Genomic DNA, 24,315 nt, shown 5'->3' with positions numbered 1-24,315 from the left:
CGAAGGAGAGGGGAAATATTAAAAAATACAAAATAACTATAAGCTTGAAAGAGCAGGGCCCTCGAACCCCTCGTGTATTGTTTTGTTACTGTATTGTCTCATGTTCTGTCCCCCACTATAATGTACAGCGCTGACCAAACCTTCTGGCGCTATATAAATACTGTATAATAATAATGGTGATGAAAATGAGATGTGAAAAACAGAAAAAAACAAAAACAAACGGAGGTCGACGAACGGTAAACTGCCGGTTATTTACTTATTCATCCCTTTATGACATATATATATATATATATATATATATATATATATATATATATATCAACATAAATGAGTACACCTGAGCAGATTTGTCAGAAAACCTTTACTCTTCTTTCAGAATCAACATTTTCTATGGGACACTATACTACAAAATACTCCCACAAATACGGGCCATTGATTGCAAACAAGATTTGTTTACTTGCGCGCACACACACAAGTATTTTTCCTAACAAATTCATTCAAGGCCATGTTGCAAAAATGAAAACACCCCAATAAAAGTCTTAGGAGCAAAGCTAAATTTTAGACAACAATATCCTAATTAATTCAGCTACAGGTGAGTCTAATTCTTTAAACAGTTGTCCAGCAATCAGTGGATTATAAAAGGGTGTTACTTAACAAAGAATACCCCTTCCCGTTTCATGCTGTCAGCAATGGCACCACATGGAAGATAAATTGTTGTTAATATTATTATTATCCAGTTCCAGAGGATGGGGGAAGCCCTGGAGACGGGCATGGGAGGAGGAGACCAGGAAACTAGAGAGTAGGAGGTCTTGTGAGGAGCGAAGAGTACGTTTTGGATGGTAAATGGATATCAGGTCGGTGATGTAGTTTGGGACAGTGTAATGAACAGCTTTGTACGTCAACGTTAGTAATTTGAATTTTATGCGTTGGGCAATCGGAAGCCAGTGGAGGGATTGGCGGGGGGGTGGCGGATATGGAGCGGTTAGTAAGGTGGATGAGTCTGGCCGCAGAATTCAGGATAGACTGAAGCGGGGATAGTCTCTGATAAGGTAGGCCGGTCACAAGGCTTGAGAGAGAAAATTTCTTTACACAAGAAAGGTGAAGGCTACAAGAAGATCAGCAAAGCTTTACTTATCAGTCAGAATACTTTAGCAAAAATGATACAAAAATTTAACAAAGATTGAGTTGCAACCATCTCACAGAGACATCCAGGCCATTCATGGAAGTTAATATCTCAAAAGGATGGTCTTCTGATGAGAAAGGTTGAAGAAAATTGCCATGCAAGTTCACAGCAGTTAGCTAAAGAAGTAGAAAACCAAACTGGGGTGATTGTTTCCTGTGGCAAAATATGGCGTACACTGCAGAGGATTGGCATGCATGGGTGTCATCCACAAAGGAAACCTCTCCTAATGCCCATGCTCAAAAAAGGCCCGCCTAGAACTTGCCAGGGCCCATGCACAAAAAAGCTAGCCTAGACCTTGCCAGGGTGCATGCTGAAAAAGGCTACTGGGGCTCTGTACTCTGTAGTGATTAGACCAAGATAAATGATTTTGGAACTGATGGTTTCAAAACTGTATGGCGTCGCAAAGGTGAGGAGTACAAAGAAAAATGCATGGTGCCTACAGTGAAACATGGTGGCAGTGTCCTCCTGTGTGGCTGCATGACTGCTGCTGGTGCCGGGGAACTGCATTTCAGCGATGGTATCATGAATTTACAGATGTACTGCTCTATATTGAAAGTGAAAATACTACCATTACTCCGTGCCCTTTTTTTAATTTATTTTTTCATTTGGCTCAGAGTTTACCCTGTTTGTTGGTTGGTTTAGTTGGTGACTTTTGATATGATCGGAGGCTCCACCTCCTATAGCAGGGGTCCTCAAACCTTTTAAACAGGGCCGGTTCATGGACCTTCACACTGTTGGGGGGCCGAACTAAAGTTTGAAAAAATATGACCAAATTCTTATGCACACGGCACATATCTTATTTGTAGTGCGAAAAAACAATACAATATTTAAAATGCACTGTACACTGTAACGCACTGTACATCGTAATGCATTGTACGCTGTAACGCACTTGGCACCACCATTCACTGTACACTGTAACACACTGGACACCAAAATGCACTGTACTCTGTAACACACTGGACACCAAAATGCACTGTACACTGAACACTACATGCACTGTACGCTGTAACGCACTGGACACTGCAATGCACTGTACACTGAACACTAAATGCACTGTACGCTGTAACGCATTGGACACCGCAATGCACTGTACTCTGTATATTATATGCAATTTTTACTTTCCACTTCTGTGAGTATCCATTTGGTATTAATGTTTTGTGAACAATAAATCGTTGGTAATGCACTAGTCATTTGCGCCCTCCTGTTTGTTCTTATTGTAGTTTTCACATTGTATCCAGTGATTAGAATCCTGTTTTCAGATAGCCTATTAATGCTTAGATTATTCTCTGTACACTGAGCAGCTAACAGGTGAATAACTTTATATCAGATCAGTGTCTAAACAAACTTTGTCAGGCTTGGTTCACACTGCCGCAATTTGAGATCTGACATGTGAGACCCCAAGTCACATGACATGTGAAATCCCATGTAGGTCAATAAGAGCCATCTTAATTAGCCCTACTGAAGTCACTCAGACTTTAGAAAAGGTTCCTGTACTACTTCAAGACGACTTCTATCCGACTTGTGCCCATATATTTTAATCGGTGTGTAAACAAACTTCGTCAGACTGCAAGACTACACAGTTTTACTGCTGTAACTTGTTAGGGAATGATTAGCATACACAGACTAGCCTGCATGAATGGCAGCGACAGAAGAGGTATATGATTTCACCCAGCAGAAGAGCACAAAAGCTAACGGACATCAACTAATTCCAACTCTTGCGTGCAGTTAACTCAGTGCCAGATTGCCAGGACACACTTTACAGATATAGGCATGTGATGACCGCAATCTCACAGTACCAATGTCTTTCCTGGGTATGTGTGACGTTAAAGCTTGAAATGGGCATGTCATCTCTGTCCCCTTTAGTATATGTCTGCATTGTGCGTCCAAAGAGTGTCTGCTGGTACAGGATATTAAGGCAGGCCATACACTATACAATTTTCTTGTACCCTTTTCCTTTACATTTACCAAAACCATATAATATGAAGTCAAACATGAATACTTTCAATTTGTGTGCAATCAGGCAGGCCCTTGCACCACATAGTTAAAGGTAAATCTAAAGGAAATTGAATAAGAAAATTGTATAATGTGTGGCCAGCTTTAGATCATGCCAGTAACGATTGTCAGTCTTTCCTGCTAGCCATGCAGTGCTAAATTGTCAGGGCATGCTGTTGAAATGATTTTTATTATACAGAATTTATATAGCCCCAACAGTTTGTGCAGCGCTTTACATTATAAAGGGGAACAGTACAATTACAATGCAGTTCAGTACAGAAAGATTAGGAGGGCCTTGCTCATAGAGCTTACAATCTAAAGGGAGGGGATGGTGGTACAAAAGGTAATGACTGCAGGGGATGATCTTATAGAGTTGACTTAAGTCCAGTTTTTTAAGTGGAGGTGGTGTAGGCTTCCCTGGATAAATGAGTTTTCAATGATTGCCTAATAGAGACATACAGAGATGGCACACTCACAGAACAAGTATTTCCATTTATGTGCAGACTGGAAGTAAAGCTCTAAAACAGCATGTTGTCTTTGCATCCTCTGATGAGCAGCTGCACTGTGTATCCCAAAGACATATCTGCCAGAGGAGGAAGCTATGACCATGTTGGTCCTGTCCTCCTCTCTCTGCTCTGCAAGGGGACGATAGAAATCTTGTGGTATCTGTCCATTTGCAGGAGTTTTCTTTTGTAAAAACGACTGAAAAAATCACTTGAAAGTATGTTTTGGTCATACTTAGTTTTTTCTTATATTTCAATAACTGCTGATTTAATAAAAAAAAAAACAAAAGCAGGTGTGAAACTAAATTGTTATCGACACATTTCACTTTCTGCTGTTATAATGCCATCAGTAAGAATGTTTGTTATTTTTGTGTTGGTTAGTCTTTCTTGTACCCAATTCCTGTTATTTTGGATTCTGATCCTCTTCTCCTCTGACCAAGTGCAAGATAAGTTCGGGGGGAGAGTCTGCTAATCCCTATTTTAGTAAAAATATGGTTTGTACATTTTTAATTCTGTAGCATCTGTTATATGTTGCTGTCTGTATATAATAATGTATGCAACCAGAATTCCAAAATAGTAAAATCTGCATAAAAATAGAATGCAATGATTCGTTAATCTCATTAGCCCATATTTTATTCACAATAGAAAATAGAAAACCTTTCAAATGTTTAAATTGAGAAAATGTACCTTTTTAGGAAAGGGTAATTTTGAAACTGATGGCAGGAACACATCTCAAAAAAGTTGGGGTAGGGCAACAAAAAGCCAAAAAAAAAAAAAAAAAAAGAATAAAGACAGGGTTTGGGATCTAGAGATAAAGGGAAGCCCAGGTGATCATGTAAGAAGCGAACATCCTGAACCCAGTAGGTTTTTACAGTAGGGCATGACCATACATGAAAGGCTAAAAGATTGCTGTTTGCATCATGCATAGGACACATAATGGACTGTGGGAAGGCTTGTAGTGGGATACCCGTATCGGAGTCAGGTAATCTCTGTGCAGTATGTATAAATGAGTTAAGCAATCAGAGACCCTTGGGATACTTGGTGGTGAAATAAGATGCTAGAATGAGTAAGCTGGTAGCCAAGACTCTGTGCCCCTTGGCAAATAGATTGCAGGGGTGTATAAGCTGGATGCATTGGTAACCCACAGACTAGAGTTTGGTACCTTCCCAAATCAGTCTTGTCAAAATGGAAGAAGTGAGATAACAGAGCTGCTTTATAATACAAATTAAAATCTGGCAGGGCGACACCTCCCAAGAAAACTGGGTTTTTCAGTGTCAACAAAATTACAGAAACTGTATATATATAATAGTATATAATATCAAAACAGAGAATCTGGAGAAATCGTAATGTGCAAGGAAAATGCTGAAAGTCAATATTGGATGCCAGTGATCTTTGGGCCCTCAGATGGCACTGCATTAAAAATAGGCATGATTCTGTTATGGACATCACTGCATGGGCTCAGGAATACTTCCAAAAATAACTGCCTGTGAATTCAATTCTCTGTGCCATCCAAAAATGCAAGGCAAAGCTCTATCATGCAAAAATGAAGCCATATCTGGACATGATTTGGAAATACCGTTTTCTTCTCTGGGCCAAAGCTCATTCAAAATTGGTCTTTTCCAAAGCGAAAAACTGACTTTCTTTTGGAAATCATGGGCGCCGCGTCCTCCAGAGAAAAGGGACCTTTCAGCTTGTTATCAGCGCTTGGTTCAAAAGCCTGCATCTCTGATGGTATGGGGGTGCATTAGTGCGTATGGAATGGGTAAATTTCACATCTGGAATGTCACTATCAATGCTGAAAGATATATCTAGGTTATAGAGGAGCATATGCTCAGACAAGAATGGGAGAACATTCCTCCCCCAAAATTCCAGTAACTGGTCTCAGTTTCCAGACAATTAGAGTGTTAAAAGAAGAGGGGATGCTACACCGTTGTAAACATGGCCTTGTCACAACTTTTTTGGAATTGGACTCTGTCAGCTTTTTTTTGTCCTGCTCCAACTTTGAGATGTTGCTGAAATCTATTTCAAAATGACCTTATTTTATGCCTTAAAATGGGACATTTTCTCAGTTTAAACATTTGATATGTTTTTCTTTTGTGTATAAAATATGGGTTTATGAGATTTGCAAATGACTGCATTCTGTTTTTATGTAGATTTAATAGCATCCCAACTCTTTCAGAATTGAATGTTCTCACTTTCCAGTAATGAAAGTGTCACTTGTACATTTGTTGTATAGGCATATGTGTATGAGGTCTTTGGTTTTAAATGCGTTTTTTTCTTTTCCTCCTAGGAGAGGTTCAATGCTAAGCACAGCAATATTTGTTTATGCTGCTACATCCCCCGTCAATGGTTACTTTGGAGGAAGTCTCTATGCCAGACAAGGAGGTAAATTATTTTTACACTCTGTGTGTGTTTTGTTATATAACAAAATACCCCATTTTCATCCCTAATCGCCCATAAAAAAAACACGTGTTGAATCATTCCCACTGCTCTGTGTAGTAAAACTCTGACTGCCATAGGTTTAAAAACTTTTAGTAAGTACCAGAATCCCAGTCTTTTGATTTTCAAGAAGCTAAGCTTTTTCTTTCTATTAAGAAATGCTACCACTTTTTGACTACAATTCTAAATTGACCAAGTCCACTGTCAAGAGTTGCCTGTACACAGCCAAGGTGAAACTTGAGCTCTAGGTCAACCAAAAGGATATGGATTGCTGCCTGTGTTTCTATTTAGAGGCATCAAAACCTAGGGCTTGAGTTAACGATAATTTTCATCATCTATTCATTTCCTGATTGTTTTGATTAATCAGATAAAAACCTCAAAAAAAAGTTTGTTGTAAAATTTAGTTAGTATGCAAAGTTTAAAAAAAACATCTATTCTTAAATATCTACAGTATATGCTGTGGTAATTATACTGTAAATAACTATCTATATAGTTAGAGAAAAGATTTAATCCACTCTGAGAATAACAGAAGAGATGAATATACAGTGCATCTAGAATGTATTCACAGCACTTAACTTTTGCCACATTTTGTTATGTTACAGCCTTATTCCAGAATGGATTACATAAATTTTTTTCCTCAACATTCTACAAACAATACTCCATAATGACAACCTGAAAAGTTCATTTTGAAATCTTTGCAATTTATTAAAAGTAAAAAACTAAAAAAAAACATGTACATAAGTATTCACAGCCTTTGTGCAATACTTTTGTTGAAGCACCTTTAGCACCAATTACAGCCTCAAGTCGTTTTGAGTATGATGCTACAAGCTTGGCACACCTATTTTTGGTCAATTTCTCCCATTCTTCTTTGCAGTATCTCTCAAGCTCCATCAGGTTGGATGGGGAGCGTTGGTGCACAGCCATTTTCAGATCTCTCCAGAGATGTTCACTCGGGTTCAAGTCTGGGCTCTGGCTGGGCCACTCCAGGACATTCACAGAGTTGGCCCATAGCCACTCCTTTGTTATGTGAGCTGTGTGCTTAGGGTCATTGCCCTGTTGAAAGATGAACTGTCGCCCCAGTCTAAAAGTCCAAAAGCTGTGGAACAGGTTTTCATCAAGGATGTCTCTGTACATTGCTGCATTAATCTTTCCTTTGATCCTGACTATTCTTCCAGTTCCTGCTGCTGAAAAACATCCCCACAGCATGATGCTTCCACCACCATGCTTCACTGTAGGGATGGTATTGGCCAGGTGGTGAGCAGCGCCTGGTTTCCTCCAGACTTGACGCATTGTATTCAGGCCAAAGAGTTCATTCAATCTTTGTTTCATCAGAACAGAGAGTTTTGTTTCTCATGGTCTGAGAGTCCCTCAGGTGCCTTTTTGCAAACTCCAGGAGGGCTGCAATTTTGCCTTTTACTGAGATGTGGCTTCCGTCTGGCCACTCTATCATACAGGCCTGATGGGTGGAGTGCTGCAGAGATGGTTGTTCTTTTGGAAGCTTCTCCTTTCTCCACAGAGAAACGCTGGAGCTCTTTCAGAGTGACCATTGGGTGCTTGGTTACCTCCCTGGCTAAGGCCCTTCTCCCTTGATCACTCATTTTGGCCGGGCGGGGCCCGCTCTAGGAGGCTTCCTGGTGGTTCTGAACTTCTTACTTTTAAGAATGATGGAGGACACTGTGCTCAGTGGGACCTTCAATGCAGCAGAAATTTTTCTGTACCCTTCCCTAGATCTGTGACTTGATGCAATCCTGTCTCGGAGGTCTACGGACAATTCCCTGGACTTCATGGCTTGGTTTGTGCTCTGACATGAACTGTTAACTGTGGGACCTTATATAGAGAGGATTATAATTATGTCCAATCAACTGAATTTCCCACAGGTGGACTCCAATCAAGTTGTGGAAACATCTCAAGGATGATCAGTGGGAACAGGATGCACCAGAGCTCAATTTTGAGTGTCATGGCAAAGGCTGTGAATACTTATGTACATTATTTTTTTTAATTAAATTGCAAAGATTTCAAAACAAACTTCTTTCATGTTGTCATTATGGGGTATTATTTGTAAAATGTTGAGGAAAAAAATGAATTTAATCCATTTTGGAATAAGGCTTTAACATAACAAAATGTGGCAAAAGTTAAGCGCTGTGAATACTTTCTGGATGCACTGTACTATTTGATCTGAGTCTGATGATTTGTATCGGATTCAATCTCTAAGTTTTTATTTAAAGAAAATAAAAATAAAAAATACTTATGGCTTTTTTGCAGGTTTTCAGACAGGACTGTAAAGTAATATTATACAGGACAGACTCCCTTGTCATAGACAGGTAGCTTGATACAAGCTACTTGCACCAGCTGTCGCTTATTCTGACCATACACAAGCAAATTTTTTTCCTTAGAAAATTTTCGTTGTAGTTGGATTTAGTGGGGTCAAGTTGACGCTTGTTTTCGACCACAATGATTGAAAAATTTGAAAGAGCAGAAGAGAACTCTTCTTAATTGAACACCTTTTCGGACAGTATATGTGGGTTTTTATTCAGATGTTACATTAATTTTTAAATTGAATGTGAAAAGCAAGTTAAATCTTCAAACGACATTCGTCCATCGCAAGTACAAAGAATTTTTGTATGAATATTCTCTAAAAATTGTGTATGGCCAGCATGAGTGATTTATCTGTCATAATGGGGTAAAAAAAACCCCTAAAAATAGCCCTTTATGTACAAAAGCAGCAGATGGTCACTACTCTAAGGGATTAATTTAGTGAAAGATATAGACACACACCACACACCACACACCACACACCACACACACACACACACACACACACACACACACACACACACACACACACACACACACACACACACACACACACACACACACACACACACACACACACCATATTGCCAAAAGTATTGGGGTGCCTGCCTTTACATGCACAGGAACTTTAATGGCGTCTTAGTCCGTAGGGTTCAGTATTGAGTTGGCCCGCCCTTTGCAGCTATAACAGCTTCAGCTCTTCTGGGAAGGCTGTCCACAAGGTTTAGGAGTGTGTCTATGGGAATGTTTGACCATTCTTTCAGAAGCACATTTGTGAGGTCAGGCACTGATGTTGGACGAGAAGGCCTGGCTCGCAGTCTCCGTTCTAATTCATTCCAAAGGTATTCTATTAGGTTGGGGTCAGGATTATGTGCAGGCCAGTCACGTTCCTCCACCCCAAACTCGCACATACATGTCTTTTATAGACCTTGATTTGTGCACTGGTGCTCAGTCATGTTGGAACAGGAAGGGGCCATCCCTAAACCGTTCCCACAAAGTTGGGAGCATGAAATTGTCTTGGTATGCTGACGCCTTAAGATTTCCCTTCATTGGAACTAAGAGGCCAACCCCAACCCCTAAAAACCAACCCCACACCATAATTCCCCCCTCGACCAATCTTAACACTTGGCACAATGCAGTCAGGCAAGTACCGTTCTCCTGGCAACTGCTAAACCCAGACACATCCATCGGACTGCCGGACAGAGAAGCGTAATTCATCACTCCAGAGAACATGTCTCCACTGCTCTAGAGTCCAGTGGCAGTTTGCGTTACACCACTGCATCCGGCGCTTTGCATTGCGCTTGGTGATGTAAGGCTTGCATGCAGGTGCTGAGCCATGGAAACCCATTCCATGAAGCTCTCTACACACTATTATTGTGCTAATCTGAAGGCCACATGAAGTTTGGAGGTCTTTTAGCTATTGACTCTGCAGATAGTTGGCGACTTCTGTGCACTGTGTGCTTCAGCATGCACTGACCCCACTCTGTCATTTTACGTGGCCTACCACTTTGTGGCTGAGTTGCTGTTGTTCCCAGTTGTTTCCACTTTATCATACCACTAACCGTTTCCACGGAATATTTAGTAGCAAGGAAATGTCACAGATGGACTTATTGCACAAGTGGCAACCTATCACGGTACCACGCTTGAATTCACTGAGCTCCGAGAGCGACCCATTCTGTCAATCACAACCAGTGAGCCAATGAGAAGAGAGGGGGTGGGGCCAATCCGCGGCTCAGTGTGTGAATGGACACACGGAGCAGCAGGTGCCCCATAGCAAGCCGTCTTGCTTTGGGGGCACCCGACAGGAGGAAGGGGCCAAGAGCACTGGCGGGGGACCCGAGAAGAGGAGAATCCTGGCTGCTCTTTGCAAAATCACTACAGAGAGCAGGTAAGTGTCAAGCGTTTGTTTATTTAATAAAAAAATGTAGGCCTTTAATATCACTTTAAAATACATTAGACCAGGGAGGAGAAAAATAATCTGCATTTCAATACCCACAGATTGCAATGTAATTAATAATTGTCAATAACACATGATAAATTCATTGTAGGTCGACGGTGGATAAAGCAAATGTTCATTGGAGCTTTCCTAATCCCAGCAATGGTTTGTGGGACAGCATTCTTTATCAATTTCATTGCCATATATTATCATGCTTCCAGAGCAATCCCATTTGGAACAATGGTAAGTCAGCAGATTTTTGAAGTTTCCGTCACTGGTGTGTAAAACAGCGTTCATGCAGCCATGCTAGCCTGGCAGTTTTGCTTTAAAATGTATTGCTTAATGGCTCCGTCACATTAGAGCTGAAATGGTTTTTAATTTCATATAGCAGAAGTTGAACATGAGAGGTTTGTACAATTTCCTTTTGAGTAAGCCATTGATTTACTTTGTCAGCTTTTAGTTTGCTTTACACCTGATCCAGTCAAATCAAAAACATTTTGTACCAGTCAAGCACATCACAGGTTTGTTATTACACTGACAGGACAGTAATAGATAACCTAAATTCAGCAAGTCTGTTATCACTCATCTTGTAAATGATTATTTCAACACATTTATGTGAACAGAAAGTTATTCATGGTTTTCCAGGGGGGTTTTTTGTTCTCATGGTTTTATTTATAATGCCAGCAATCAGCTGGGATGGGGAGTACAATGTATATTGTTTGGGTTTAGATATAAATACAGCTCCCTACCTCAGTTTTTGTTTTGTTTTTGTTTTTTTAGCTGCTAGAAGTGAAAAATAAAAGTATGACCTTTTGGATCACTGACTGTTAATAGAAATAATGTTTTCAACTCCTACAGAACCACACAGCTTCAGTCCTTCGTGGCCCTATACTGATCACAATTTAGAATTGAGTAATTTTGCTTGGCAAGCTCAATGTTGCACAGTTCCCTACATCCTAAAATTGCATTTAGAACTGGAGCTGGGCATTTTTGCTTTGTGTGAAAATGGTATACAACTTTTGCTGTTCTAGATTGCTTACAATTTGGGAACTTACCTAAAGCTGTAATATGGTCTTTTATCACTAGATGACGCTACTGAGCTGAAATGCACAACAGCTCTTTCCTGAGTATGTCTCTTGTTAAGATAATGGATTCATTACTTTCTAACATAATTTCTGAATGGTCTCCTTTATTAATTTACTAATTCTTATAAAGAAATTCATGTTTGCACTGGTACTGAATATAGTGATTTGCTAGAACACTTATTTAAATCTCTTGTTTTTATATCCTAATTTCATACTGAAGTGGTAGGGAATTTTATTGTTTTCTGTATAATACCAGCACAAATCGCTTGTCCTGTCAGAAAGTTCTGAAGCTAATTTTTTGACATGTGCTGAACATGCGTTTTACCGATAATTCATTTCTTAGCTGTAATCTGATTCATGCTTCAGGAATGCTGACAGCAGGGCATTCCACCTGCATTAAAGATTACTTTTTGGTTCTGTGACTCCGCTTAATCCCTCTCTTCATTTAAGTACACAACTTCATGTCCAACCTAAAGCACCATGCTTTACTTTGCATGTTAACTGGGGTCACCCAAGGATTTGCCTTTTCTAAGAAAGGCATAATTTAAGCTCGGTATTTTACATGTTTGGATGTCGTCCAAGGTAATTGTGTACGGGCACTCTGCTTACAAATTAAGCCTGCTCTGACTTGTTAGATACAGTTTATATTCCAAGCATGATGTTTGAATTTCTGCACTGGGATTGGAAATACCTCTCTTTGTCTGTATTGAATTTTCTTTTTTCTTACTGTATTCCTATAACTGTTTTGTGATTTAAGGGTTTGTACGTATGTTTTTTGATTTGTGAACGTGGTGTTTTGTTGCATTACTAGTTTGCATTCTTCGAATTAGTTTTGTGAGCCATTTTTGCTGACAGCTAATGAAAGGCCTCAAAAAAATTGCATGCCAGCTTTCAACTGAGCATATATAACAGAAGTTTGCAGAGAGCTTTGAACCTTTTCGAGAAAGCAGGCTTCAATATTCCACAAACACATCAACTACTAGTATTTTGTGTCACTGATTAGTGTGTAGAGCTAGTGAGAGATTACAGTACAGAAAATGTTACCAGTGAAGCAATAGAGAGCTGGTGGTGGGTGCTGCAACTCCTAAATCATGCTTTTTCAAAGATAACAGAATACATCAGTGTTGCCATTAGTTTAGACAAATATTCATGTGTTTTTTGCTCCTCTTGCATTTTGTCAGTGTGATTGGCAACGGACCCATTTAGTGACTCTGAAACAGCAGGGTAATCTCTGTAGTTGTCAGTGATTGATCCACCGGAAATGTACAGAGTGCCCCTGGAATGAATGTAGCCCTGATCTCACTGAATGACTGTTTAGTAATTCATGTGACTTTGCTGTCCTAGGTTGCTGTATGCTGCATTTGTTTCTTTGTGATCCTTCCATTGAACCTAGTGGGAACAATACTTGGTCGAAATTTGGCAGGACAGCCCAACTTCCCTTGTCGTGTCAATGCAGTTCCGCGACCCATCCCAGAGAAAAAGTGGTAAGGTTTTATCAACACACAGTACATTTTGCAGCTGAAAATGTTAACTGTTCTTAAGAGGTGCAACAACGTTTTAGATTAAAGAGGTTTGTTTTGTTATGAAGTCCTGCATCAAACCATTCCACAGAATAACATCAGAAATCTAAGAAAAAAGCTTGGGGGCAATCACAACTGAGCATGGGTTCTTGGGTTAAAGTGCACCTGTCAGGAAAATATTTGGGGAGCTGCTACTGCTAATAAATATAAATATATATATATATATACACGTACGCACGCACACGCGCACATATATACACACACACAGTTGTGTTCAAAATATTAGCAGTCAGACATCACTAACCAGATCAATCACTGTTTTTGGTAGAAATGATATTTCTACATGGCAAATAATTTACTAGCAGGTGTAGTAGAGTAATAGAAATCCAACAGACCCAACAGTCATGACATGCATGCTGCTGATTCTGTGTAATTGAATCACTAATTGAAAGGGGCATGTTCAAAATAATAGCAGTGTGGAGTTCTATTAGTGAGGTCATTCATTCTTTGAAAAACAGGTGGCAATTATTGCCCTTATCGAAAGAAGAAAGGCAGCAAATGTTGTACATGCTGGTTACAGTGCATTTCTCTCTGAAATTCTGAGGAAAATGGGTCGTTCCAGACATTGTTCAGAAGAACAGCGTATCTTGATTAAAATTGATTGGAGAGGGGAAAACATATAAAGAAGTGCAGAAAATGATAGGCTGCTCAGCTAAAATGATCGCAAATGCTTTAAAATGGAAACCAAAACCTGAAAGACGTGGAAGAAAGTGAAAAACTACCATTCGAATGGATAGAAGAATAGCCAAAATGGCAAGGACTCATCCAACAATCAGCTCCAGGAAGATCAAAGAAGGTCTAAAGTTACCTGTGAGTACTGTTACAATTAGAAGACGCCTATGTGAAGCCAAGCGATCTGCAAGAAGCCCCCGCAAAGTCCCACTGTTGCAAAAAAGACGTGCTGAAGAGGTTACAATTTGCCAAAAAGCACATTGACTGGCCTAAAGAGAAATGGTGCAACATTTTGTGGACTGATGAAAGTAAGATTGTTCTTTTTGGCTCTAGTGGCCGGAGACAGTTTGTCAGACGACCCCCAAACACTGAATTCAAGCCACAGTACACTGTGAAGACAGTGAAGCATGGTTGCGCAAGCATCATGATATGGGGATGTTTCTCATACTACGGTGTTGGGCCTATTTATCGCATACCAGGGATCATGGATCAGTTTGAATACATCAGAATACTTGAAGAGGTCATGCTGCCTTATGCTGAAGAGGAAATGCCCCTGAAATGGGTGTTCCAACAAGACAACGACCCCAAACACACCAGTAAATGTGCAACATCTTGGTTCCAGACCAACAAGATTGACGTTATGGAGTGGCCAGCCCAATCCCCGGATCTTAATCCAATAGAAAACTTGTGGAGTGACATCAAAAATGCAGTTTCTGAGGCAAAACTAAGAAATAGAGAAGAACTGTGGAATGTAGTCCACTCATCCTGGGCTGGAATACCTGTTCACAGGTGCCAGAAGTTGGTTGACTCCATGCAACACAGATGTACAGCAGTTCTCAGAAACAGTGCTTATACAACTAAATATTTAAGTGATTCAAAGGAAAGCAAAATCTTCAAACATTTTTCAGTTTATATAGTGAATGTTTGAGTTTGTAAAGAAGAATACAAACACTACTATTTTTTTTAACAGTCTAATATTCACTTTTCTTCAATTTATTTAGAGGAACAACACAAATTTGATATATTTTTCTTCATGTTTTGATTTGGAATAGAATGTGTAGTGTTCCCAATGCATTTGTGTGTATGGAAATAAAAGCTATTAGAAGGATTTTGAGCTTTATTCACTTTTTTCAACACACTGCTATTTTGAACACAACTGTGTGTGTGTATATATATATATATATATATATATATATATATATATATATATATATATATATATATATTTACAGTATCTCACATTTTTGTAAATATTTTATTAGATCTTTTCATGTGCCACTTTGCTACAATGTGACGTAGTGAGTGTGCAGCTTGTATAACAGTGTAAATTTGCTGTCCCCTCAAAATAACTCAACACACAGCCATTAATGCCTAAACCGCTGGCACAAACGTGAGTACACTCCTACGTGTAAATGTCCAAATTGGGCCCAAAGAATAAAATATTTACAAAAAGGGGTGTTCTCACTTCTGCGTGTGTTTGTGTGTATATACTATATAGATAGATAGTAAGTATGTATGTATGATCTGGTAAGAGAGTAATTCTTGCTCTTAAGAAAATGCTAGTTGTCTGGCTGTAATGCTGATATGGTGATTTTAATGTTTTTTAGTCATTGACTTTAAACAAGTAGATATCACTTTCTGTTGGATGATTATGCATCTGTGGAGAGCTTGGCAGCTTGCATTTTTAGGAGGAGGTCAGCAGTGGCATCCTTCATATTTCTCAGTATAGGCTTCTTTGAGAGGTGCAAGCTCCCAAATTTCAACCTTATGACTTCTTGTTTACTAGTTAGTGAGTCACTGATTCTGAATACCTAAGCGTTGATATTGGATTTCAGACTTACTTGTTCAGGGCTAGTAACTCACAATGGCAACTACTGCATTTTAATCAGTGGTAGTGTCCATATTTTCCTGGTATATTTCTTTTGAAGAATTCAGCACTGTGTGTGGCAAAGTTTATGCAACGTAGTTGACTAAGCCTTAAAATGCACACCCACCTTTTTATTCTTAAGAATAATAAATGTATTAGCAGTACTCTGTTCTAAAATGCTAATTTCTTGTAATTAAATTGCTGTTCACAGGTTCATGGAACCAGCTGTCATTGTATGCCTTGGTGGAATACTACCTTTTGGATCCATTTTTATTGAAATGTAAGTTGTTTTTTTTTGTTTTGTTTTGTTTTTTCTCAGCTCTTGAGAAGGCGCTCACATTGTTGAGACTGTAGGTTAAGATGAAAGTTGGCCAAGTGTAAATACACAAGCTAAAGCTGGCCGTACACAAAATTAAATTTTGGCTGGTTCCTTATGAACCAGCCGAAGTTCGCTCAGTGGCTGGCCCTGTCAGCTGCCTCTCTCACCCAATGCCCTTTGACTGAAAAGTCACTGTTGGACAGAAAATTGCCAGTAAACAACATTTCATGTACTCTAGCAGTTGGCGGGGCTGACTTTCAAAATACAGTCACCACAGCAGGAGAATCTATAGGTGTGTGGCCAGATTACAGTGGTTTTAAAGCTTAAACGTTTACCTTCTATGCATGAAGGTAAAAAACCTTCAGCATGCAACCCCCTCTAATGCTTGCCCAAGCCCTATCCAGTGATGTGCATGAGAGCGACTGCTATCCCAGCTCTCTGCCTTCTACCCTTGGCTCCCGCTGCTGTCAGTCACAGCCAATAAGAAAGGAGCGCTGGCGAGGCCAAGCCACGTTTTGTGTGTCTCATGGACACACAGAGTGGGGCTTGGGAGCAAGCTCCAAGTGCACCCATAGCAAGTGGCTTGCTTTGTGGGCCCTTGGCAGGGTGGTTGGCCAGAGCACCAGCAGGGGACCAGAGAAGAGGTGGATTGGAGCTGCCCTGTGTAAAACCCTTGCACAGGGCAGGTACGTATAACATGTTTAAAAAAAATTAAGCTTTTAGTATCACTTTAAGCAGTTGATAAATGGTTGATGGATTTAAACACTTTGTGACAGCTGAAAGGGGCATACACATTATGGAACAACTTTTAAAGTTTTTTATTTTTTGTTTTTTTTCCCTCCAGGTATTTCATATTTACCTCTTTCTGGGCATACAAGATCTACTATGTATATGGCTTTATGATGTTGGTTTTGGTCATCCTCTGCATTGTGACTGTTTGCGTAACTATTGTTTGTACATACTTCCTTCTAAATGCCGAGGATTACAGGTGGTAAGTGGCTTGGTGAATATTATTGGCTATATGCATAAATGACTAGATCTGTTATAAATTGGTCACCTGACATTCAGGTTGATGGCTATATTTGCTGGGAGGGGCCACATGGTGAATAGGATTATGAAAGCTGCCACTAAGACTGCTCCTTCTGAAAATGCTAATAGACTGGCTTTCAAGATGATAAACTTCTGTACATTGAGTCATGGACTAGGAACAGGTATACAGATAAGTTCAGATCCCACTGTTGGAATGCTTGCGTGTTCCAGATGTCAGACAAGAACTTCAGAAGGTCTGCAATCACATCCTTTATGTATCAGAGCAAGTTTCCTTTAGGAAGCAGAGTTTGTTTTTCATGATCTGAATCTTTATTAAAATCTGCACATGATGGAATCTTGAGAAACTTTTTCAGATTAGTTTTTTTGTGATTGTAGAAACTTAAATCTACATCATTTTTAACAGCAAATTTAGTTGGCTCAGGCAAGTTTGACCAAATTACCTTCTTAACTGGGGTGACTCTAAAGATGAGGGGGGAAAAAAAAGACAGTGGGTGCGGGAGAGTTCATGAAATATAGAAAGAGAAGTTCAATTGCAATGGTGTATTCACATCTGTGAGGTCGCTGAGCTCTTTATGGGAGATCAGACAACCTGGAGTGGAAGCCTGCAGGGAAAAAGACTGTCCCTGTGCCCACGATGTTTGGTTTGGTGATCCAGATGATCCTACGCTCTGTGGTCTCAAGATTTGTCTGTTCGCAGTAAGAGGTCTTTGAGTTCCCAAAAATGGGAAAGTGATGTTAGCAGAGGCTCCTAAATGTGAAGGAGAAGCTGAGAAATGAATTCTTCATTGATTCAATATTTATTGCTAAAAGAATAGTATAACACACCAGCAAAAAGGTTTCTGGCACTACAGTGGACACTTCTTCAGGATATTGTACTATTCTATGAGCAAAAAATTATCGAATCAGATTACCTTCACAGCACTGATTATTTTTGGATCTTAAGATATCTAATTCTTTATTAAATTGTATGTAACTGTTGCTTTCAGAAAATAGGTTCATAACAAAGGATGCCAGTGAGTTTTTATTGTTTGTTTCCTTTTGCAGGCAATGGACAAGTTTTCTTTCTGCTGCCTCCACTGCAATCTATGTTTACATGTATTCATTTTACTACTACTTTTTCAAAACAAAGTAAGTGCTGCTTTGTCTTTGTGCGTGGAGGGATTTTATTATGGAAGTCTATTTGCTGTGCAATCCATCTGGGAGTAGGGTGGCCAAGCAGTGTATTTTGGGTCAGAGGGAGATGTTGCAGGACTGAGTTCAAGTGTCAGCTTGCTCAGACTTTGTAATGTCGCCTGTTAAGGGGAACACATTCATCAATGTGAGATCTGGGAGTATAACCTAGTATGTAAGGGCAAATTGACACTGCTTGTAAGTAGTGTTGCACCGAAATAAAATTTCTGGTGCCGAAATCGAAAATGAAAATTCAAAATGCACTTGGCTGAAAACCAAAATGCGCAGTTTTTAAAAATTAATATTTTTTGGGGGGAAAAAATACACTGATTAAAAAAACAATATATACCCCAATTGTTTTGTAAAATATGAAAGAGGCTGTTACGGCAAATAAATAGATACCCAACATGTCTCGTTTTGAAATTGCTCGTGCAATGGCGTGAAACTGCGGTACTTAAAAATCTCCATGGGTGATACTTTAAAAATTTCTACAGGTTAGCAATGTAAAGTTACAGAGGAGGTCTAGTGCGACAATTATTGTTCTTGCTCTGACATTCGTGACGATACATCATGTTTGTGGGTTACATATGTGGGCATGGCCTACATATGCGTTCACCACTACGTGCAAGGACGGGGGGGGGGGGGGCACATTAAATAATTTTTAAACATTTTTTGGGGGGTTTTTTTGCACTGTCCCTTTTAAAAGAAATTTTTAATCACTTTTATTCTTATCACAAGAAATGCATACATCCCTTGTCATAGAAATAATTAGTGACAGGTCTTCTTTATGGTAGATATGGGGTCAATTAGACCCCACATCTCTCCTCTGCAATGTAAAGCATTAGATCAAAAAAAAAAAAAAAAAAAGCATTGATCTAGTGCTTTAAAAAAAATGGCCAGAACCAGAAGTGACATCTCTCCGGCATAGAGATGAGCGGAGGCCATCTTTCCTTCACTAATCTCTATGCCCAGCGCTGGGATCGTTCGATGGTATTTCAGGTAAGGCTGAGCACTACCGAGCAGAGGCCAGTGGTGGCGAGGGGCGGGGTTTTTTCGGCACCTGTATCGGTGCTTTTTTCATATCGGCCAATGGCCAAAACATTTCGGCCACTGAAATTTCAGTGCATCCCTACTTGTAAGTTAAATCGCAGAGCAGTTCAGTGCTCCAGCTGCTCTGTATTGACTGCTGACTGGGGGGCAGTGTACAAAACGCACACTTCGTTCATTGCAATGTTGGGCGACGCACAGCGTGACATTGCAGTGCGCTTTGGTCTGGTGTGCTGCGATAAAATGCAGCATGTCTGCATTTTATTGCAGAACTCTTCAGTGCAGAGCTAGGCTCTCACCGCATCTGTTGCGGAATCACCCTAAAACTAAGGAATTGGCTTAGCAACAAAGTGACTTGGTGTGGTGGGATAGACAGGCTAGTCAAAATAGTTGGTGTTTTTACTTCAATTGTGGATCCTTTTTAAAGTAAACCTATATTTAAAATCATGGAAATAATGGACCATGTAGTAATAATAATGGAATTTTATGTCATTAGGGGTTTTATTGCCACATGAAAGCAGGAATCTTCTAATAAATCTTGTTTTACAGTAGACTTTTTTAATTTATATTACATACCAATACAATTCCCCAAAAATTCACATCACATAAATGTATCGTTTTTAATTGCATAAGAAATTTTTACTTTTGCAAACGTTTACTTTTATTTGTTTGCATTGACTTTATAATGGGTGTTGTGAATTTTTGCCCTCACTTTGGTGTTCTTATCAGTTGTAAGCAATATGAAGACTTATGAATACTGATGCGTAAATCAATTTTTTCCTTTTTGTTTCGTTCAGAATGTATGGATTGTTTCAGACATCATTTTACTTTGGATATATGGCAGTTTTTAGCACCGCTTTGGGAATTATGTGTGGTAAGTTTTGTTCTCTTTATTACATGTACAGTATGTGTTAATATTTAATTTCTGGCACATGTAGGAAGAGATTTTTTCAGTGTATTTGTTGCGTTAAAAGAATTTACATTAAAGGTATGTGCACGTTGCACAATTTCAGGACAATGCGTAAACTGAGATTATGAAACATTTGCCGCTATGTATCAATCCTATTAAACTGATAGTGTCTGTGTTTTACACAAGACATTTGTTTGTGCCAAGTTTGCTTTATAATACAGTAAATATGGGCAGCAAATAAAACTAACACCTGTTGGAAACTATTCAAATCTTGATAGTGTATGTCGTTTTGCATAGAGGCATTCCAAATTTAAGAGTTCCATTTTTAGATTTTAGCTGCACAAAGGGGATTTATATATATATATATATATATATATATATCTCCAAAAGTATTGGGGTGCCTGCCTTTACACGCATATGAACTTTAATGGCATCCCAGTCTTAGTCCGTAGGGTTCAATATTGAGTTGGCCCATCCTTTGCAGCTATAACAGCTTCAACTCTTCTGGGAAGGCTGTCCTCAAGGTTTAGGAGTGTGTCTATGGGAATGTTTAACCGTTCTTCCAGAAGCACATTTGTGAGCTCAGGCACTGATGTCAGATGAGAGATCCTGGCTATCGGTCTCTGCTCTAATTCATCCCAAAGGTGTTCTGTCGGGTTGAGGTCTGGCCGCATAAACATGGACCTCTACGTGTCTTACACTTATCTTTGTAATGAAGCCCCAGCACTAGTCAAAGCTCTTCTCCCCTAGGCTACAGAAGAGGACTGCCTCTTTGAAATCGGCAATATCTCTGCAGTGGTTTGATGTTCCCCTTGCTGACTTACAAAGTGCTGCAATCAGCAAAGCTCACTATTCATGCTGATTGCAGAACTCTAGCTTAGACTCAGCATAAGGCATCTCTGACTACTGCAGAGAGATGCGTTTCTAACTCAGAGAACAGCAGTCCTTCTCTTAAGACAATGGGAGAGGAGCTTGGACTGGTGTTGAGATCCAATAGAAAGATGTTTGCAGATTAAAGTTTTTATTCAACCTCAATAGTGTTTTTCTGAAATTTGAGTTGGCTTCTGTTCACTCCCCCACTATGCTGTTCAGCTGCCAGAGCAAACCTTGCAATTTGCTCCTCAACTACCCAGTGCTGCATTGTGGGAGAAAAGTGAGAGTTGCACCATACCCAGAAATACTAGGTATTTCACATTGCTGTGGCACGGGAGTGCATGTGAGTTAGGTATAATAATGTAAACGGGGGGTTTGTGGTTAAGTGAAGTGGCAATGACAAGTTCATTAAACCAGTCTTTAATGCAAATTTACATTTTGTTGCCAGTGTTCATGTTATCAATTAAAGAAGTATTCATCTCTAATAGCAACATAACACACTAAGGCAAAATGCACCTAAGACACATGCCTTGCAGTGCACTATAACGCACAGTTATGCTTTGTTGTACATTGTGGTGCACTGCATTAGAGGGAAAAAGGAGCTTGTCCAGTTTTGGAGCCATTTTGGTACTTTGGCAGCCAGTTTAGGTGTATGAGCTGCCTAGGGAAGAATGGGCCCTCAATCTTTATCAAGTCATATGCGTATCAAATAAAGTTTTTGTTGCCCATAGGAGTCTGAGCCTTTTTATTGTGTGTATTGTATACCTACAGTATATTGTATTGATAAAGTAGAACTTTTTCCTTATAAAATTATTTGCAAATGTACTGATTACTTCAATTGATATTGCCTATATCACAGTCTGAGATGACTAATTTTTTTTTTCTTTAATCCTGCCCTCCAATAGGAGCGATTGGTTACATGGGAACAAGTGCCTTTGTCCGGAAAATTTACACTAATGTGAAAATTGACTGAGAGATCCAGCGGGAACGGGAACTGTGGATCAGTTGCTACTTTTTTTTCCAGGGCTGGGGGTGAAACATGCACATTAGTGCCAGAAGAGATTGGGTTTTAACACTGGGTACTGTGTTGGTCTCCGTTCTGTGGATGGCTTAAAATGGCATCTCTTTCATTGATCCTAGTTTTCTTACAGACTGCTCTTTCCAACTGGTCACAGCAAATGCTTGGATTTTATGCAGTAAACATTACTACAGTACATGACTAATCTCCCCCCCTCCCCCCCCCCCCCAAAAAAAAAAGAAAGAAAAAAAAACTAGCTCATAAAAGATGAATAGACTAGCTCTCTTCAGTGAAGAGGACACGCAGTTTATTTAAAGCATTTGTTCCATTCAATAAATAAGAGGGAATCTTGGCTGCTCAAACTAGTTGATTAGTAGTCTTCTTGGTACCTTCTAAACACTCTATAAAATGGCTGTTCCAGGAATCTTCCTTTTTCTTTCATTTTTGTTGATGCTTAGAAATGTCTGTTTATATTTTGCCTGTGGGTTTCCTACCAGTTTGTGGCGTGCAGTAAACCTGCATCCATTTTTGTATTCTGAAGGCGGCAAGACAACAACTGAAAAAAAAACTGCATGTAAAATAACAGCTTTCAATGTATTTGGACCAATTCCCCACATATTTATCTCTGAAAGAATAAAATGAAACTGCATTTTAAGAATCCATCCAAAGAGGGCTGAAAACAGCTGTTCTCGGCACTGTATTTCACTGTATAGTAAAATATGTTTTTATGACCCTTATGAGGTCTACAGAAGACATTTTAACGGAATCTGAAAGTAACCCCCATCCTTTCGATGTACTTCTTTTTTTTTTTTTGGAATAATTTTATGTTTTTTTTCTTTTTTTTTTTTTTTTATTTTGTTGGGGTTTCAATGAAGGCTTTACGTAAATATGGGAAGATGTGTATATAACATTAAATAATGTAACTTAGGTTTAGATCCCAAATGTATTTGGATGTACAGGTTTATTAAGGAGTTTTTTTTTTTTTTCTTTCTGATGATTCTTTGATGTACAAAATCTGTGGCGTCAGGTGGCTTTTCACATCTTGCCTGCCATTGCATGACTTTTTTTTTGTTTTTTTTCCTCCCATTGTTGTGTGTCTAATTTTCTGTTCTTCCTCTGAAGCTCTTACACATAAAAGTCAAATTTGTAATTTAGAAAAATATAATTTTTTTTTTGCTAATCCTATCTGGACACTTGTGTTACATCTGAAGCATTGTGGCTTTAGAGTGTTCAGAGAACTGAAATAAAATTTTCAGACAAAAAAAAAAAGTTCTGGATGTCATCTTTGTGAGTTTTTTCCTCTTGATGTCATCTCAGCCTTGGAAAGAAATATTCTTGCATTTGTCCTCAAACAATGGTGATTTTTCAGTACAGCACTTGATGTTCCAGTGAACAAAAGGTGGAGTTCTTTCAATACATACTGCTTTTTCTATTTATTCTCTCCTCTACATTTATTAGACATGATTGCACTGATATATTCAACACAATGACAATGCAGAAATCCTTGTTTCTCTTATGTTTAGTCGATTGAATAATGTTAAGATGTGTCAGATTGGGAATAAAAATTAAATTAAGCCAGTAAATCAGAGTGTATAATTGAAGATGTGTGTGTACTTTTAGCATAGTGTTACCCAAAGCTTTAATATAGTGTGCCCTTGCAGAGTTTTATTACCACTTGCTGTTCTGGTACTTTAGGGCACCTTCTGCATGGCAAAACTTACTTGGTGAACCCTTTAAAAGGCAATTCTGTATATAATGTAAATAGAATATATAGTAGTGAATGTAGCTGGCAAATTCAGTTATAAAGTAGCTTAATCTACAGCATCTGTCCACGGAATGATTTGGGGAAGCAGATGTTTTTGTTGCAGTTTTTCAAACTGCTGACTTTTAAATGTCAAGGACAACATCGACACAGAATGGTGTGAGAAACAAAACATCCTGTGAACTGTAGTTTTCTTGGTGAAAACACATGGTTGACAGAGGTAATTGAAGAATTGCCAATTGCTTAAAGCTGATAGGAAGTCTGTAGCTACTCACACTTTACAACATTGGTGTTCACAGGAACATCCTTGAACACACATCAAAGATCACTCCAGCTTTCATTTTTGTTAGCCAAGAATAGGAAAATTAGGCTACAATGGGAATGATCACAAAAACAGAAAAACCTTTAATTGGTCTTACTAATCTCAGCTGCTGTCATGCATTTGATAGGGTCGGAATGAGGCTTACAAACCACAAATCTATGGATCTGTCTTGTATGTGTTGTTAAAGGAGAAGGTCACCTTTTAGACAAAAATAATAAGTGCACATTTTTTTGCAGAAGCATTGCACCAGCAATCAGTAGATTGCTGATGCCAT

The 24,315-nt window shown here is 39.1% G+C and overlaps 1 protein-coding gene across 1 annotated transcript in view; it reads left to right on the top strand.

Annotated features, from left to right (window-relative positions):
- Window positions 1–23,540, top strand: part of TM9SF3 (transmembrane 9 superfamily member 3) — a 67,784-nt gene extending 44,244 nt beyond the window's left edge. The window contains exons 8-15 of the mRNA XM_089656195.1: window positions 5,969–6,063; window positions 10,479–10,609; window positions 12,796–12,935; window positions 15,782–15,850; window positions 16,734–16,880; window positions 17,984–18,067; window positions 19,954–20,030; window positions 21,845–23,540. Coding sequence (XP_089512321.1) covers window positions 5,969–6,063; window positions 10,479–10,609; window positions 12,796–12,935; window positions 15,782–15,850; window positions 16,734–16,880; window positions 17,984–18,067; window positions 19,954–20,030; window positions 21,845–21,912 — 811 coding nt within the window. The 3' untranslated portion in view covers window positions 21,913–23,540. The remainder of the gene's footprint in view (window positions 1–5,968; window positions 6,064–10,478; window positions 10,610–12,795; window positions 12,936–15,781; window positions 15,851–16,733; window positions 16,881–17,983; window positions 18,068–19,953; window positions 20,031–21,844) is intronic.
- The last annotated feature ends 775 nt before the right edge of the window (window positions 23,541–24,315 follow it).

Source organism: Staurois parvus, unplaced genomic scaffold (genome assembly GCF_062004578.1).
Source record: "Staurois parvus isolate SC_StPar_1 unplaced genomic scaffold, SC_StPar_1.0 ptg000894l, whole genome shotgun sequence".
In the NCBI taxonomy this organism is placed as follows: domain Eukaryota; kingdom Metazoa; phylum Chordata; class Amphibia; order Anura; family Ranidae; genus Staurois; species Staurois parvus.
This window is presented reverse-complemented; position numbering and strand designations above follow the sequence as displayed.